This window comes from Anas platyrhynchos, chromosome 12 (genome assembly GCF_047663525.1).
Source record: "Anas platyrhynchos isolate ZD024472 breed Pekin duck chromosome 12, IASCAAS_PekinDuck_T2T, whole genome shotgun sequence".
Taxonomy (NCBI): domain Eukaryota; kingdom Metazoa; phylum Chordata; class Aves; order Anseriformes; family Anatidae; genus Anas; species Anas platyrhynchos.
Window position 1 is genome coordinate 19,121,130 of NC_092598.1, and position 17,165 is coordinate 19,138,294.

At 41.4% G+C, this 17,165-nt stretch overlaps 1 protein-coding gene across 1 annotated transcript; it reads right to left on the bottom strand.

The window, feature by feature from the left end:
- Positions 1 to 969: 969 nt before the first annotated feature.
- On the bottom strand, positions 970 to 4,852 carry LOC106018485 (histamine H3 receptor). The gene is made up of 3 exons (XM_027467185.3): positions 4,582 to 4,852; positions 4,344 to 4,510; positions 970 to 2,005 (listed from the first exon to the last, which is right to left on the bottom strand). Exons 1-3 carry the CDS (start codon positions 4,835 to 4,837, stop codon positions 1,121 to 1,123), a joined length of 1,308 nt encoding a protein of 435 aa, XP_027322986.1. The 5' UTR covers positions 4,838 to 4,852; the 3' UTR covers positions 970 to 1,120.
- Between the last annotated feature and the right edge of the window lie 12,313 nt (positions 4,853 to 17,165).

The following is a 17,165-nucleotide window of genomic DNA, read 5'->3' on the forward strand; positions in this document are numbered from 1 at the left end:
AAGAACAGGTTAAAGCAGATTTTATGTTAGAAAACATCCATAGCAGAACACAATTATAATGTTCATGTAGATACACTCATATAGTCAGAATATGCTCTCTTAGCTTACAATATTTGTGAACCATGTTTGTTTCATTCTCACGGTCAGTACTTGTAACTCAGGAATTACCTTTGAAAAAGTTTTGTGGTTTCAGCTGCAGTTACCCAAATGTTATAGACTGGAGCTTTTTTCCACGTGCCATTTGATAAGGCTACAAAGTTATGACTTCCACAGTTCTGAATTACTTTTACTGGAGTTTTGTAAGTAAACTTCAAAAGTTTTGAAGTAAACTTCAAAATTCTGTTCATGAACTCTAAGGTCAACTGTACTAACATGCATTTTGGCTGTGGCAATGGACAGCGGTGGCTGTTCAATAGTTATGACTTGTCAGAAAAGGAAAATGTTTGTAAAACAGTGTAGAAGATGCATGTATTGGTGGAAGCAAATTACCTTTTCCACCCAAATCAATGCTCCCTTACTGCTATACTTGCTCAGCTTCTCTAGTAATCTGGCTGTTCTGGCACCTCTTGTCCCATGCTATTCCTAAACACTACTCTTCAATTGTTTCATTTGTCACAATCTTATCTGTTCTACTTTGGGGGGCAGTACTGTAGGCACTGCAAAATACCCTCACCAAAATAGATGGTACACTTAACAGCTAAGACACCCTGAGGTCCTTAAAGGGTGGGGCTGAGGATAAAATATAACAGGCCCAAATTAACACTTAATGAAATTCCTTACTAGTAATACTTTGAAAGTGAGATCCCTCCCAGTTATGGGCTATGAATTTAGTATTCCCTTTTTGGCACTCTAATGCTAGTGCACTATCACCAGAAATTACACTGTTGGCATAATTCCCAAAGTTTTGAGAAATTGCCTTTGTTTTCATTGCTTATGTGTAAGCAATGTATTCTCCAGCTACATGAATGACTGTATTTCTATACATTCCTAAATATCTATGCTTGTATCTACTTAGCAGTATTCCTTTAAACTCCCAGTGTACTTACTATTTGCAGGTGAGTATTAGCCAGTTTATGTTCATACTGAAAGCAAGATATACTTCTGTCAAATTCATTTCTTTTCACATAAAAATATGAGGATGGATTTTGGCTTTTCCTGGGCACAGGAGTTTTATAAAGGCTTTCCTAAAGCTCATGTGGCACAGTGGGTATAGAATAGGGTTAATGGCTGAATTTACCCACAAAAGCCAAAATGAAGTCTCATAGAGTGAATGTAGCACACAGTGCCCATGACAAGCTGCTCTGATGATCATCAAAAGCGTATACGGTGCCCAGCACAAACCAAACACACAGACAATAATTGCTAAAGACTTTGCTACTCTTTTATCCCGGGAAAGTCTAAATCTATTTGCCATAGTGTTAGCAATGTCCACTCTGGTGGTGATGTTGCATATGTTTTCTGCAGCTTTATAGAAATTGTTCTTATGAGGCTTGGTCTCGACATCCACCTGAAGTGGTGGAAGGTCTTGATTGACATTCAGATTTAATGACTGATTGTCAAACTTATGTAGTCTGAGCCTTGGAGCCTTTATGGGGGGAGAAAGGCTACTTGCTCTCTTCTCGTGTTTGTGTCTGTTAGAAGGTTTTACAAAAAATATGGTGTGCTCCCTTTTTTTCCCTTGGAAACTCATTTCACAGTCCTCTTGACCAGGTGATATGTTTTCATTTCTGAGGGATGTGCGTTTCCTAATGTTGAGGTAAATACTTAAGTTAAAGTATGTAACGGTGATGAAGGGCGTAAAGAATTCAATCGTAGAGGCAATCATTAGGAAATACCAGTTGTAGAAGAATTCTGCATGACATTCTCCTTCAGGGAGGATGCTCTTTTGGGCAATGTACTCCCAGCTGAGAATGGCTGGACCGTAGAGAAGAAAAGCAGCAATCCATACAATGATCATCTTCAATATTGCGTTTCTGGTCATCCCTTTCTGTGCCCTGTAACTCACCTGAGAAACATAGAAGTTACATACATTAGTAGTATCTCAACAGGTACTATTGGTACCTTGGAATGTGGCCCTCTCAAGTTTGATGGTCAATGATGATATATTGTTTTGGAGATAGGAGTTATAACAAGCTTATGAGAACCACAGAAAAGGTATGTGTGAAATATCCATTCTAACAAACATTATCAAGGTGACTGATTATCAGATGTGTTCTGAGAATGTGCATCAGATCACAAGCTAGAAAACAAAGGCTTTTCCTGAGCAAATATCCACTGCAGTTTCTGGAATTGGTTGTCACTAGTTGCTTATGTATTCTATGGCATTAGCTGTGGCACCGGTTTATAGCTTATCTAAAGATGTAGCCCTTTAGAATTCATTTATGTATTTTAAATTAAATTATTTTCATCTTTTATTAAAAGAATATAGCATGCATGGATATTATTTTAATTGCCTTTCTCATTGTGAAAACTGCCTATAAAAATAAATGGGTAAGCTTTTCTTTTTGATATCCCTAATTTCTTACTTTTCTGAGTTACTTGCAGAACTATTATGTGCAAATAAGATTTACAGATGCAGTGTTGTGGTCTGTGAAGTGCTTCACAGGAAGAGTAATTACCCTTTAGGAAAAAGAGAGAATATAAGATGCAAAAAAGTAGTAAGTATGCCAGTAATATTAAGTCAATAAGCCATGTCAGCAATAAAATTGAGTAGAATCTTAAGATCATCTAACATGCCGTATTCTAATTTCCTGGTGTATTGGACAATGTTCATGTAACGAATTGGAGTTCAGTCTTCACATCTCTACAGTGGCCCGCCTTGTGGACTTGTGAGAAATATTTTGGTATATGAAGTCCTTGAGCTTGAATTCTGTGTAGGATTCATGCCTACTTGCCCCAGTCTGTGGATCTTGATCTCCAAAGCTGTTTTAGTTAGAATACCCATGCAGCTGAGGAATTCTGAGTTTGTCTGAATTGGGTCTAATTTTGCAATGCTTGGCAAGACTGCTACTGAAATAATTAGTAGCCTTGTAGGAAGATTAAAACTTTCACTGAGAGAGTAATTTAGAACTTTATATAATCTTGTTCATATGTTCTTAAACTGCCCTAACCCAACAGGCAGCTTCTGTACTTTTGCTTTGGGGGAGATTTTTATATGAAAGATTAATTTGAAGCATTTCCAGGTGGCTGAATTCTTTCACTTATTACAGTTTCCCCTTCTGTTTCTGAAACTATCCAGTCTATATATTTATACTGTGTGTATAGTCATGAGTGTGGCTTATGAAAGTAAAATTCATGGCTAATACAAAACTTAGAAAATAAAGGAATGTTGTGTTGACTATTTGAGAATTAATCTGTTCATTTCTCCTCTTGAAAAAAAAAAAGTTGATAAATAATAAGTTGCATATAATCTGTTTAAGTGCTCTTGTATCCTCTCTTTGTGCTATTTTTACTGAAAAGGTATCGCTGCCTCACTGTGATTTATAAAGAGCAATGAAGCTAAACTCATGTTTAAGGAAATGTGGGTGGAACAGAGTGCTGAAGAATAGCTGCAAACTGTGTGTAGAAGAGTGAAACCCATGGGCAGACAAAATGTGTTATTTCAGCACTATCTGTAAAATATTTAGTGGCATTATGAAGTGAAAATTAAGATAGTTTTGTTATTTGGAAAGTCTAGTCTACTCCTTTTCCAGTAACTGATGTGCTGCATGAGTTGAGGCAAGGCTATTTCTGTGGCTGTTGCATCGAAATAGCATTTCCTGCCTTCAAAAGCACTTCGTTACTGTTAATTTACACTCTGCCACTTTTAAGCCATGCACCGCTGTCTGCACTGGTACCTGTTGCAAACAGTTCTGCCCTATGCTGTAGCAGAGTTGCAGCTGGCTACCTTGCTGTCGATAGGTGTATTGCTGTGTTTTGAGGAAATGCTTTGTTTCAGCTGGGTACTGCCTTTTTAACCTTAACCAAGGTGGGGCTGAGGATGAAATAAGTAAACAGTGCTCCCTCTGCCCTTCTAGCTTCACCAGCAGCATATAACACTATTTTAGAAACTGGCAGAGGTGGAATTCTTACTCTTGTAAATGGGAGAAGCACCTGTCCATCCTGCCCCAGGTGCTCTCTCCTACAAGCAGTGGGTTGTGTCTGGACAGCTCCCCTCTCCTGTGGCGGCTGAGGCTCAGCTTGGGGGGAGCTGGCAGACCCAAGCCCCCCCTCCTGCTTGACGGGGCAGCCGTGGAGCCCTTGCAGCCCCCCCCAGTCCCTGCAGCTGCTCCAAGCCCTGTGCTGGGGGCTCCCCGCTCCCCCCCCAGCTCTCTGCAGCTCGGGACAGCCTGCCCAGCCCTTACCGCCTTGGTGACGGAGATGAATCTGTCGAAGCTGATCAGGACGATGTTGAAGACCGAGGCAGTGCACACCAGGTAGTCCACCACCAGCCACAGCTTGCACAAGCCCCGGCCGAGCCTCCACTCGCCCGTCAGCACGTAGGGGATGTAGAGGGGGATGCAGAAGCCGCCTGCGGACAGAGCTGGGCGGTGACACCCGCAGCGCCACCCCTGCCCCCCTCCCGCCGGCCCCGGCACTCACCCACCAGCAGGTCGGCGATGGCCAGGTTGAGGAAGAAGAAGTTGCCGTGGCTGCGGAGACTCCGGTCCACCACGAAGGCCAGGATGACCAGGGCATTGCCCAGCACCGTGGCCAGCACCAGCAGCCCCATCAGCGCCGCCAGCAGCGCCGCGGCAGCGGCATTGAAGGGCCCGGGGCGCTGCCCGCCCCCCGCGCAGCCGTCGCCCCCCGCCCGCGGGCCGCCCGAGTGGTTGAGCCACGGCGCCTCCGGGCCCATGGCTGCCGCGGCGCTCCCCGCGCTCCGCCGCTGCCCGGCCCGGCTCTGCCCGGCTCTGCTCCCCGCCCCGAGCCGCTCCTGGCACCGCCCCGGCAGGAGAAGAGGGGGACGGCACCGGGCGGGGCGCGCTGTGGGGAGCCCTGAGGGGCGTGGGGCTCTGCCCGCCTCCGCCGCCCTGAGGGCCGGGAGGGGCCCGGTGCCGCTCCGCAGCCCCTCGTGTGAGGCGGCTCCCCGAGGGGCTGCCCCGACGGCTCGCTGATGGCCCTCGTCGTGCTGCTGCTGGCTCGGCAGCCTCACCTGCCTCCTTCGTTTTTATGGCTTTTTAGTTGCCCTACACTGCAGATCCCCCGTCCCGTGGCGTGCCCTGAAAATCTGCGCTTTTGGCCGCGTCCGGGAGGCTCCCCTCGCTCAGCTGGCCCAGCGCAGGCAGTCCTGCAGCACGCAGCCTTCCCTTCTGGGTATCAGGAAGGTCTCTGCTGTGCCCGGCGACTTGTTTCCACAAACACTGACAGGAATGCGGTGTTTCTGAGACTCCTGTTTTCAAAACTGGCAAGAAACGTAGACGATGTTTCAAAGGGCGTTATGACAATGATGTTAGGCTGCCAGTTTTCTCTCCGGAGGCAGATCTGTACCTGAAATCAAAGCACGTGAGCAGCTGGGAAAGAGCTAGGAGGTTTTCAGCTTCTGGCAAGAGGACAGGCCCAGCCCTGAGGAGGAGTGGGACACACTGAGGTCTGTTATGAGTGAAGGGTAATCTAAGAGAGGAGATTTAACCTTCTGTTGCCCTCCTGATTTGGCCCATTGGATCATTATCTGCTTTAAAATATGAGGCCATTGATAGCCTTTGCCTTTCTTTCCACAAGAATTTCCTGGTGACTGTAAGCAGTTTGGGACTTGCTCCTTTCAGTATGGCCCCCTTCTACTTAAAACCAGAATTTGCTCAGAAACAATCACTGGATGAACATAACTTTCACGCAATTCAACCACTATTTCACATGTGGTAAACTTTTATACAAGCAGTGAAAGACTGGTATAAATCTGCAGTCCGAAATAACAAATTTTAGAAGCAATCACAACAGCTTTCTGAAGAGAGGACTTCACTTGGACATCAGGTAAGGCAAGCAAGAACAGCTCTTTAATAACTTGTCTGTTATTTGTCTGAGGCTGTGTGTATTCTGAGTAACTGTGGACTGGCCTTTTCCCCAGAGAGATGCATCAGGCCTTTGTCAATTTTGGAAGTACAGATTCTAGGCCAGGTAATTCCTGTAAATCACTATCTCATCAGAGGAGATTTTGCAATTTACAGTAGTTATAATATGGCCTCTCTATTTTTGTTAGTCTAGAGACAGAAATGTCAAGTGCATATCCGATGCATGAGAACAAAATACTCTTCTTACATGTTACTGTATCATTATCTCCCTAAAGCAAATAAGAAAAGCTACACAAAACAAGTGACAGGAATGCTGAAGTCCTAGTTTACCACAGTGAGTATTCCTTAATCTGTGGACTCATTATCACTTCCCTTTGAGCTCAACTGGCGTTTTTCCATCACTTCAGTTTGGGCGGGATCAAACTTGTTGATAATTACTGCTATCTGATTGTGCTGTGGAATATAAAAGATAAAAGAGGCAGCCAAGAGACACAAAGAAGAGAAAATAAATATCTCAATCACCAGGAGAACATGAGAGAATTCATTTAGTCTTTCATGAATAATTACTATATTCTTCAACTTCTCCAATGTAAGGTAATTTTCTAACGGTTCAATGAGTCCGCAGAATGCACACTTGTGTATTATATTTGAAGTAGCTTTTGTAGTGTATTACCTCCTGGCAGACTTTGAGATTCTCAGTAAGCCCCGTAATAACCAGCATTACTGTTTTCTGATGCTCCTCTATTACTGCTAGTTTGACAAGGCACAATGACTGCAACTCTTAAAAAAATTATCTTCTTAAAAGGATGAACCATCACTCCATAGCTCTGCACTGCAGCAACTTACTGTTGAAGACCATGCTAGTGCTGGCCAGAGACCTTTGCAGATCCCAAATCCAAATTGTGCTAGGTGGCCAGCACACTCAGAACAGCAGGTTTTACTATTGCAGGTTTCAAATATTTTCTTTTTTCCCTTAAAATTGATATTTTCAGGTCCAGTGACTTACTGCCTTTTTTACTGAGCTACGTTGATTTTCTTTTAAGAACATCAGTTACTGGGAGAAAAGCTTCACTTCAAAATATATGTTGTGGTGGTATAGATATACGCACATTGTGGGGAAAAAAGCATAAAACACCCATGGATGAGAGAAGAGAGCTACACTTTACCTCGTCTGCTCCATTGTCAGAGCAGCCTGTCCTGGAGGGAGAGTACTCTGATAATGGAGCTTGGCGGGATGAAGTAAGAAGAGCTGAAGGGCTCTTTGTAAAATGTCTTTGTGTAAGACTGAATTGAAGACTTCTGAAAGCACACTTTGTTCCTGGTCTTTATCTAATCCTTGGAGCAATAGATAATTTATTAGAATTGGTAAAGAGGAATAATAATAGCCCCCCAAAATCATGAAAAATACATTTTCCAGGGCATATCAATACCCACATGTTCTGAAATTCTCAACTTTTTTTGCCATGATTTCTTTAGTGATGATTATTTTCATTTCCAGAAGACTTCTTCCAGTGATTTTTGAAAAGGGAGCTGTCTGAATCATTCAGTTTCCCATGACTCTAGCATACGTGGGTGAGCATATCTACCAAAATGATAGAAAAACAGAATGTTTTTCCCATACCCCAGACAGATGACACTTTTCCAGAACAGGCCAAATTCAGCTTCCAAATAGACTTGGGCAACTACATGGAGAGGAGGTAGATTCCAGCTGGCTACGTATCTTATAGGTTCAAAAGATGCAGAAGACCTTCTCTGTTAATACCTTCTTTGAAGCACAATTAGTAGTAACCACGTTTACATTGGATGTTTGCCAGAATTTTAATTGGAAGCTTAATTGTTGTGTCTTTTACCAAATAACATGTTGTACATAACAGTTCTTCCTCTGCTTGTTCCTTTTAAAGATATTTAGTTTAGTCCCAGGACTCCACTTATGGGATAACTATTTCGTGGTGTGGTTTGGGGAGCCACAAGCTGGCTGGTACAATGCTTTACTTAAGCTTTGCTTTCTAGAGAACTGAAGAGCAATTGTTGCAAATTTCAGTGAAGTACATGAAAGCATACCATAGCTGGAACCTGCACTCACATAAAGGAAGATATTCACAGAATTTTGCAAATTTCTGAAATAATATTTACTTTGTAATAGCTCTGTTTAATATGTATATGTTACATCAACTGTTCTCTACTGTTTGGTATTTGACAGGAAATAAAGCCTCCTTGGCTAGGAAAAGATTTTTAGACTGACTGAAAGAAGCCCCTAAATCAAATTCTGCTGTCAAACAGATCTGATCCCAGTTAAGCAGGAAAACTAAATTCTGCAATGATCGTTTCCTATTAACCTTGTAGACTTTGTCAGTCAGGGTTTTGCTTGCATAGTGATTCACTTTGTTTTGTTTAATGTTCTCTAGGTGTCTCTACCCATGTGATGCAATTCATACTTTAAAATAACTTGTTCTTGCACATGTGGAGAAAAAGCACCCATTCGATCTGTGCCAGTGGAAAGACATCCAGTTCAGAGTACTCAGTGTTACCATCTGCTGATTATGAGTTTTCTTCTCTTTATTAAAGAGCCAGTCAGTAGGATTCAGTCCTGTGCATAATGAGGGTTGTGGGATATCAAGGTTTGGTGTAGTTATCAGTACTAGTGGTTGCCTGTAGGTACCCCCACCTGGTTTTAAGATACTTGTAAAGGCATGGTTAGAGCTTCAAATTGATTTTTGAAATTGCTACTTCCTTACTAGCACAAATGAGAATAATACTGCTACCTGCACAGTCTTTATGAGCAGCTTTGTCACCTGTTCAGACTTCATAAACTACTTTCCATCCACTTCAAGTGTGATTTGCTGCTTCATGAAGTCCCATGTTGTTTACATGTAAACAAGAAAGCAGTTTCAAGGAGGTAATAGGGCCCAGGCCAGGCTGACTTGGTTCTGCACTTACGGTGTCATTACTGCCATGTCACTCTGAATTCATCCAAATGAGGTCACCTCTAGGTCTGGCTTCAGTGTTTCAATGGCCATTAAAGCAAAGAAGTACTCACTCACGATTTTGATGAATATGGATCAGAAATTTGAAATATAATTTAACTAGCTTGCTTGGGAAATCAGACTTCAACAAGGTACCAGAAATATTTATCCCATAGGCAATTCTCTCGAAGTCATACCAAAATTCTGTTAGTATTGAGAAGCACTAAATATATTATAGCCACTAGGAGGAGTTTTGTTTCTTTTTGCTCCTGAACATGTTCAACAGCTTCACCTATTGTTACTTGTACCCTGTATTCCCAATTGAGTGATGCAACATATTTGGCATTTGTGTCGTTCCCATCCTGGCTATTTGATGTATTGATGTTTCAATTAGGCAGTTTCACTCATGCAGCCAGAATCAGAAGGTATCACCATAATTTTGTCTCTTGGTTGCAAGAACACTACAGAGGGTTGATTATTTTTTTTCCTTTTAGTTGCACTCAGTGGGATCTGGACCGACTTCCAAAAAACTCTCTTAACAGTGTATTGGTGCTGAGGACACTGCAAAAATCAGAGCTACCCAGACTGTCATTTATTTCTCTTTCTTAATTCAATCTTCCTTAATCTGTTTAAAAGTCAATTTCCCTCTGGTCAGTCACCTCTCTCCCTTGCACTGGCAATGTCCAGGTACATAATGGCTCCCGCCTGCACTGTAAGTGCAGCAGGACTTCAGCCAGCGTGGTACCGAAGTCCAGGAGCCCCGCGCTTCTGGCATAGGATGCGCTTGCGAAACTCCTTTTCCACCAGTAGATGGCGATCCCCAGGAATGAGCTGGGAGCTTGCCAGCCTTCTGCATCTCCTTCAGACCAAAGCTGGGAGGGCATTTCCATAGCAAGCTGCTAACGGACCCATGGTTTATAATATTCCCCCGAGCGTCTCTGGATTTTCTGTTTGTATCGGCAGTAGGTGCAGTTGCATCGTAGCTATTGTAGTTTTACAGCTTTGATAATGACCCAGGATTAATTTTTTCCTTGAGGCTGTCCATTTTTCATTTTCAGTTGCAATAGCAACCCCCAACACTGTGACTTTAGTGCCCGTGACTCTTTGGGAAGTTAATGTCTATTTGCTTGAAAGGCAGGGTGTGAAATTTGGAGTTAGCGTGAGCGCATTGCCAGCAGAAGCTGAAGTTAGTGGTGTCGGACAGCATGGCTTATCATTGCTCTTAATTAGCGACCCAGTTACTGCCACGTAGGCGTTGTTGTAAGTCAGCTTCAGACCATTCTGATACTAACAGATAATGTTTGTTTCCTCATGTTAGCTGTGGGGTGTAAATTCTATCAGAGGAAAATGACAGGAACTCTATTTTCCTTTATTTCAAACTTCACTTTTGTGTACTCTCTCATAAAAATTTTCTCACTTTATGCAGGAACCCAACAAATGCCTGCTGTACTGTATCTAGACCTATTTGTTTTCATCTGACCTTTGAAAATTACACAGATTCTTTATCCACATATCAGATGTTAGTTGTGCCATGGTCAGTGTTACACTGGAACTTTATAGTGCAACACCCTTATCATACTGTCCATGAAAATTGTACGTTGTTGTTCTCTTCTGTATTTGGATGGTTGAGGGCATTGCTATGCACTGTTTTGGAATTGCATGGAGATATTATTTAGGATTATATCTTTTTTACACTGTGCTTAACAGGATAAGTAGGAACTTGAACATCAGTTTGGAATGAAATTTTGTGTTTTCAAGACTTCATTTTGGACTGGAAAACTGCAGCATTTTGTAAGAGCCTTTTCCAGTTCATTAAAGAATACAAGTCTGTATGACTCTCTTGCTTTGTATTTTTACTCCAACTTTATCGGCCAAAGACATACTGCGTAGTCTTTAAATAAAAAGCAATTCTTGTGAAGAAATGGCTGTTCTTCATGTCCTTAAATCTATGGACATTGGGACCATAAGGATCTGGACAGAAACAGTGGGCTTAAGTGTCAGCAGAGGAAATTAAGGAAACAATAGTTTAATGGCACTAAAACACTACCAAATTGTCTGAAACTACTGGGGAATCACCACCAAGAATTTCAGCAGACACCTATTAAGAGGGATGTAAAAATGACTGAACCTGCAGTGGGGAGGGAAGTGGGTTATCTAACCTCCCAGACTGCCTCCAGCCTTATTTCCTGTAATTCTGCAGGTCTGCAGTGGTCCCGTGTCTTGTCATTTAGAGGCGCATATTGGTGGTTAGAGGTTGAATGAGGAAAACCTGAGAGGAAAGTTTTTACTGATACACCAGCTTCAGATAGGCTATAGAGAATTGGGTCTGCAATAGTGTTTTGAGTTCAGCTGTTCTCTGTGTTAGCTGTGATCCTGCAACGTTTATATATCCCCATAGCAAAGTAGGTGGTGGTCACTAGACTAGTAAGCACAATTGGCATGAAGGAATACAGCAGCATGCCAATTCTAGTTAACAGGCCAACGGAGTGGTTATCTGAGCTTCAGTTTTCACGAGTTTTAAAAGATGGTGAAGGGATCCAGGCCCTTTCCTGGACTGGTGAAGTTTATATGTTTCTTTACACAACCAATAGTGGCGTGTTTAACACATTGCTGAAGGAACCAAATGCCAAAGCCCGTTGAAAAACTCAAAGTTCAAGACTAACAATATCAAAACAATAGAATGGTTTAGATTGGAAGAGTCCTCTGGAAGTCATCTGGTCTCTGGACCACAGAACCGGGTCAGTTTTGGAGTCAGATCATGTTGTTGAAGGCCCTGTCCTTACAAATAGGCTTCCTCATTTAATTTACTCCTCAGATTTTCCCTTAATAAGAAGAAAAAGTGAAATGAAAAGTATGATCATGTAAGAAAAAAACAACACATTTAATGAAACTAAATCATTACCTTGATTCATTACATGGTAATTAAAAAATTAACTTGAAAAAAATAAAAGCAACAACAACAAAACAAGAGAGGACACTTCAAAGACATTTTCTTGTTATGTTAGGCAGATCTCAAATACAACAGATCACAACCAAGAACAGGTCAATTGGGTAGAAGGTAAAATAATTAAATAAAAGAACTAAAGTTAGGAAAAGAAAGTGAGGTTTTTAAAGAGGCAAGAAGTGGGTGAGCACATGGAGAATGAGTTGCTGTGAACATGCTTCTGTTAGAAGTGTGATTTGTGAATACTTTTTCTGAGATACTCCTTTTGGGCCACTCAAACTCTTATGTGATTTTCTTACAAGAAAAGAATGTCATTCATCATTTCTACTGTCACACGCAAAGGACACTTACAACTTATCCCACAGCCAAGGGATTTGCACTGCCCAGCACAGGCTGAAGCCAGGTTGTCAGCACAGCACACGTGGCAGCACAGCACAAGTTTGGGTCTGCTGAAGTTGTGGTTCACCAACTCCTCCATATACAGTGGCCTCCACATGTACAGTGGCCTCCTGAGCAGGAGTGCTACCAGAAAAAACAAAAACTCAGCAGTATGCACACAGTTAGATCCCCCCTCCCAGCTGTGTCTTGCAATGGCATGGATGTAGGCAGTCTTTGTTGCTATAAATCATCAATTTCTGAAAGAGGCGTATCACTTAAAATACATAGCAAGTGATCCAAAAGCCACCAAGTTCCTTCACTGACTTCAGTGTACTTGAGTCAGCTCCTAATTGCACATTTTGCTGGAAAGCACAAAAGGCTCAGTTTTAACTAATTGCAGAGGGAACATTACGGCACGTAAGTAGGAGGCAGAAACCCATGTTCTGTTCTTGGCTCTGCCATAAACTTGTAAATTTGGCTTCATAGAAAATCACTCAGGTTTTGTGTGTCTCACTATTCTTGCATGGGACAGGGTACTTACGTCTTCTTTTGAAAATATATTCTAGAAGCTACAGCTTTAAAAATTCACAGCTAGAGAGATTCGTAAAACAATGTCAACAGAGCACTAGATTTCATATCCTTTTTCTGTTTGTAGTTAAACTCAATAGGCAAGGCAGCTCCCACCCACTGCATGTTCAAATGTATTCATCCTTGCATGCAGTGATTAAGCAGGCTGTTCCCATTAGTGTCAGTGGGAGTTAAATAACCAATTATGAAACATTAAGAGGAAATGATAGCCTTTAATCATCCTTAAAAAAAAAAAAAAGGCAACCTAAAACCCAACAAACACATTTCTTTTTTAAGTCACTGCCGCTCCTCATGCGCTTGAAGTCTGTACTCATTTACGTGCTAGTGAAATATCACAGCCCTATCTAAAGCTTTGTGTAGTGGATGTTAAAAACATTGCTTCTGTGCATTACAGGTAAAAGATGAGCAAATCTGAGTCTGATTTTTCAGTGATTCTCCAAACCATGAAACCTGTGCATTGAGCACAATTGGATGAATTTATTTTGGTAAATGTATCATTAAAAATTTAGAGCCTTCTGTATTTGGCATAGAATTTTGACCCTCCTTCCCTCAAAGAAACAAAAAAACAAAACAAAAGTAGAGAGTTGCTTTCTATGTTGAAGTGTTATGTTTAGGGAGCATTATTTTTTAATTAAATGTTTAAACATTTCAATTTGAAAGGCAGTTTTAATCTCAAAATTGTACTGGGAAAAAAAGGGGGGGGAATAGAATAGTTTATTGTCTCAAGCATGGAACTAAGAAAAAAAAAAAAAAACACATTCAATTTGTTGTGAACCAAATCCTTTTATACTCTTCTTCTGCTAAACATGTTTTGAAATAATCCCATGGGAATATAGCAAAGTGCAGTAAGTGTACAAGTATTCTCATAATCCCCTCATTTAAATGGGGAACTGGTTCTTACATTCAAAAGTGACTGTATTTTATTCAGAACAGAGTGGAAACTACATGCCAGACTTCAGGTGCATGGTCTGGTGCTTTCAGCAGTGCACTGATTGCTGTGAACATCCAAGGAGCTGTTTGTTCAGAGCCTGCATCTTACAAGGAATTGATTTGAAGGTACTAATGCACTTCTTCATTAAAATGAATGTCATCTCGCCAGTTCGAACTCATTCAATTTCATACTTATTAGAGAGGATAATCTAGTATTGCTTTGAAATGAAATTTCTAGGGAATTCATTTGTCTGATGAAACATACAGCACAGATTCAGACTGTTTTTCTGCTTTTGCTATAGGAGCTATTTGTTTTTCCCATTATCAAATCCAATAACTGGTTTGCTGTTAAAGAGAAGCAGCTACCTGGCATTCTGTAGCGCCCTACTGTTCCTTATGCACATCCAAAGAGAGAACCAGTATGGTGCATTGGGCTGCCAATGTCCACCCACACTGCTTGCATGGATATATCAATGGAATAATAATCAGTCATTCCATTTGTAGTTTTCAGCTTTGGGAAACAATCTCATTCTTAGCCACTCAAAAGAGAAGCACCTTTGCTTACCAGAGTGGCTAATAGCTTACTTGAAGCGAGCACAGGGAAGAGAGTGGTGAGGTATTCTGTGGCTGCCCAAGTCTTGTCAGCAGTGCACTCTGCTTTGTTTCCCCTTTACAAGGTAACATGGGCACAAAGAGATACCTTGAAGGGAGATGGTATTGAGTTGAGCCTTGTGGTAAAATGAGCCCTAGGGAAAAGGGTTATTTTGTAGCTAGTTCTGCCTAGACAGCTGAAGTCTCCACTTACTGAGTTTACATCAAGGCCTACTCGTGAATTCTTGTCTTCTGTTTTGATATTGGTTCTCTGGAAATCTGGTTCTGCTGTAGCAGATGAATATTTATCCTTGTCTCTTGATATTTCTTCCCTGTCTGCCTAATTCAGCGTTAGAGCATCAGTGGGTAAGACAGAGGAAAAAAAAAAAAAAAAAAAAAGAATGGTAAGTGACCTTTCTAGTCCAGTAAACTTAGGTCTTCAAATAGCCTGTTTTGTTTGTTTGTTTTATGTGTGTGGTTTTGATTTTAGAATTGAAAATAAGCTTTTAGGAACTCTTTCTTCAAGACTGTGCCTGTTGTGACTGTTTTGATTGTTTTATTCTACCTGTTAGGCAAGTAAGAATGAGAGAGAGACTAGTCCCTTGGGCTAGGTACTAACCCTGTTAATGCCCTTCCCTGAGATGCGGGAGGCTCTCGTGTCAGTCTTTGTGCACATCTTATGGGCCATGTACACCAGTCCCTGCTATCTTCATTGTCTGTAAGCCCCAATCCCGGCCAAACATGGTAAGAGACCAGATCTTCCACTGTGGCCAAAGGAAAGCTGATTTTTGTGATGCCAGGCATTATCTCTGCACTGGAAGCTGTACAGGAGTCCTTGGCCCATCATGTCCCACATTTTTGCCATGCTACAAAGCACACTCCAAATGAGTGTCATCCATAATAAATGACAGTTATTATGGCAATAAGTAGATACATGGTCTACCATCAAATAGTCCTGCACCCTCTGTCTTAAAAAGGTTGTAGTAGAACTGGGGAACTTGCAGAGAAGATATGCATCAAGTGGAATGGTTTCAGCACAGGAATGATTAAATGGATTAACTCGATTCAAGCAATTCTGTCTAGAAGAGAAGTGATTGACAAAGGAAATGATGAATGCTTGTAAAATGAGTAGAATGCCACTTAGGCATAGGGGACAGTATTCACAGTCACTTCAAGAACCAAAGGACAACAAAGAAAACTCCAAGTTGACATTTCCTCACACAAAATAACAACTGTGGATGCCGAAAGTTTGCTTAAGTTCCAAAAGAAATTGGATTTTCCATTCATGAATTTATCCATTGAGAGTTATTAAACAGAAAGATGCAACTTAATTGTCAACAATTACCCATGCTGCGAATCCTTGGAGACGGGGGACATTCTGGGCAATTTTCATTACACAATTGATTTATTTTCCTTCTTTTTTCTAAGCAACGGTTTCTGTGAGAGAGGAGACTGGTCTGACCTGGTTTGGATGTTCTCATGTTAGCCCTTGTTTTTCAAAACCTCTGCCTTGATCTTAACCAGAGCTGGGTGATGAATACTTGCATCAAAAGGAAACATAATTAGGGGCTCCCTGTTGGTAGCAGCCTACCACCAGCCAACTGCTGCGAGACTAAATAATAAATCAACTTCAGTTCTGAAAACATGCATTCATAAGGTAGGGAACAGATAATGGAGGAAGAGATATCAGAAGTATTTTGTAAAATTTGAAAGGGAATACCAGAATTAGCCATCTGTATTGAAAGGCAGTGAATAGATCTGGACTGCTGTCAGGCCTTGGCTAAGAACAGCCATTTCAAGTTGAAAAGTCTGAATGTTTGAGGAAGATGTTTCATAGCCTGCTAGGCTGATGAGACTTTGACCTCAGACAAGTCATGCATACTCAACAGCTCGCCCTGCCTCTTTTCTCACTTGGGACTGTATCTGTGTCAGATCAATGAAGATTTCTTTGAAGCTAAGCTCACAGCTAAAACTGTGAGGATGACTTCAGAAAACTGGCAGGTTTTGAATTAATGTTAGCTGAATTGTAGCTGTGTTTGGATACTCAGTTCATTCACTGTGTTAATGTCAGGAAGGGAAGAAGAGAAAAGCACTCGTATCCTGTACTGTAAGAATGTTACAGCTGATGTGGTATAATCTGGGGGGTTGGGGGGCAGTGTAGAAGGGAGTAGAAATACCAGGGAACAAATGAAACCTTTTCAGTGATTACCAAAAATATTTTTCCAACTTTGAGGAGTCTGGGGCTTTTCTGTGAAATATATACATTGAATATTTTCTGAAAGGGGATTTCTTTCCTTCCAGTTGAGAAAATAGCAGGGTTTTTATTCAGTATATCTGAAAACTTCTGGGGGATCTTCGTTTATATTGCTGTCACCTACACCTTTACGTAGGTGAAACTTACATCCTCTTACAAAGGGTGTCAAGCTGTTTTTTTACATTTTACTTGCCTTTGATGTGACACAGAACCATTTAGCCATCTCTTCATGCATATGAAAAAGCTAAAAGACTGAGGAGAGAGCTGAACTTGGGTTCAAGTGACCTCACCCTGTTTATAAAATATATATATATATTTTGCAAGCCTTTCACAAAAATGTTGACCTTTCAGCCAAGAAATTAGACTGACCTTTCAGTATATGCACAGTTATTACATTTGACTGTGTAATGGGGGGTTTGGGGGGCTGTGACATTGCTCTGCATATTCATAGCCTTCTAATCATCATCACAACAACCTGTGTATGCAGTCTGTGAGTCAAAATCCAGATCTGAGTGGAATATTTGTCTGAC

Coding starts and splice junctions, on each gene's coding strand:
- LOC106018485 (XM_027467185.3), bottom strand. CDS start 4,837: ATGGGCCCGGAGGCGCCGTGGCTCAACCACTCGGGCGGCCCGCGGGCG. Junction 4,511..4,581: donor CATCGCCGACCTGCTGGTGG/GTGAGTGCCGGG, acceptor CTCTGTCCGCAG/GCGGCTTCTGCATCCCCCTC. Junction 2,006..4,343: donor TCATCTCCGTCACCAAGGCG/GTAAGGGCTGGG, acceptor TATGTTTCTCAG/GTGAGTTACAGGGCACAGAA.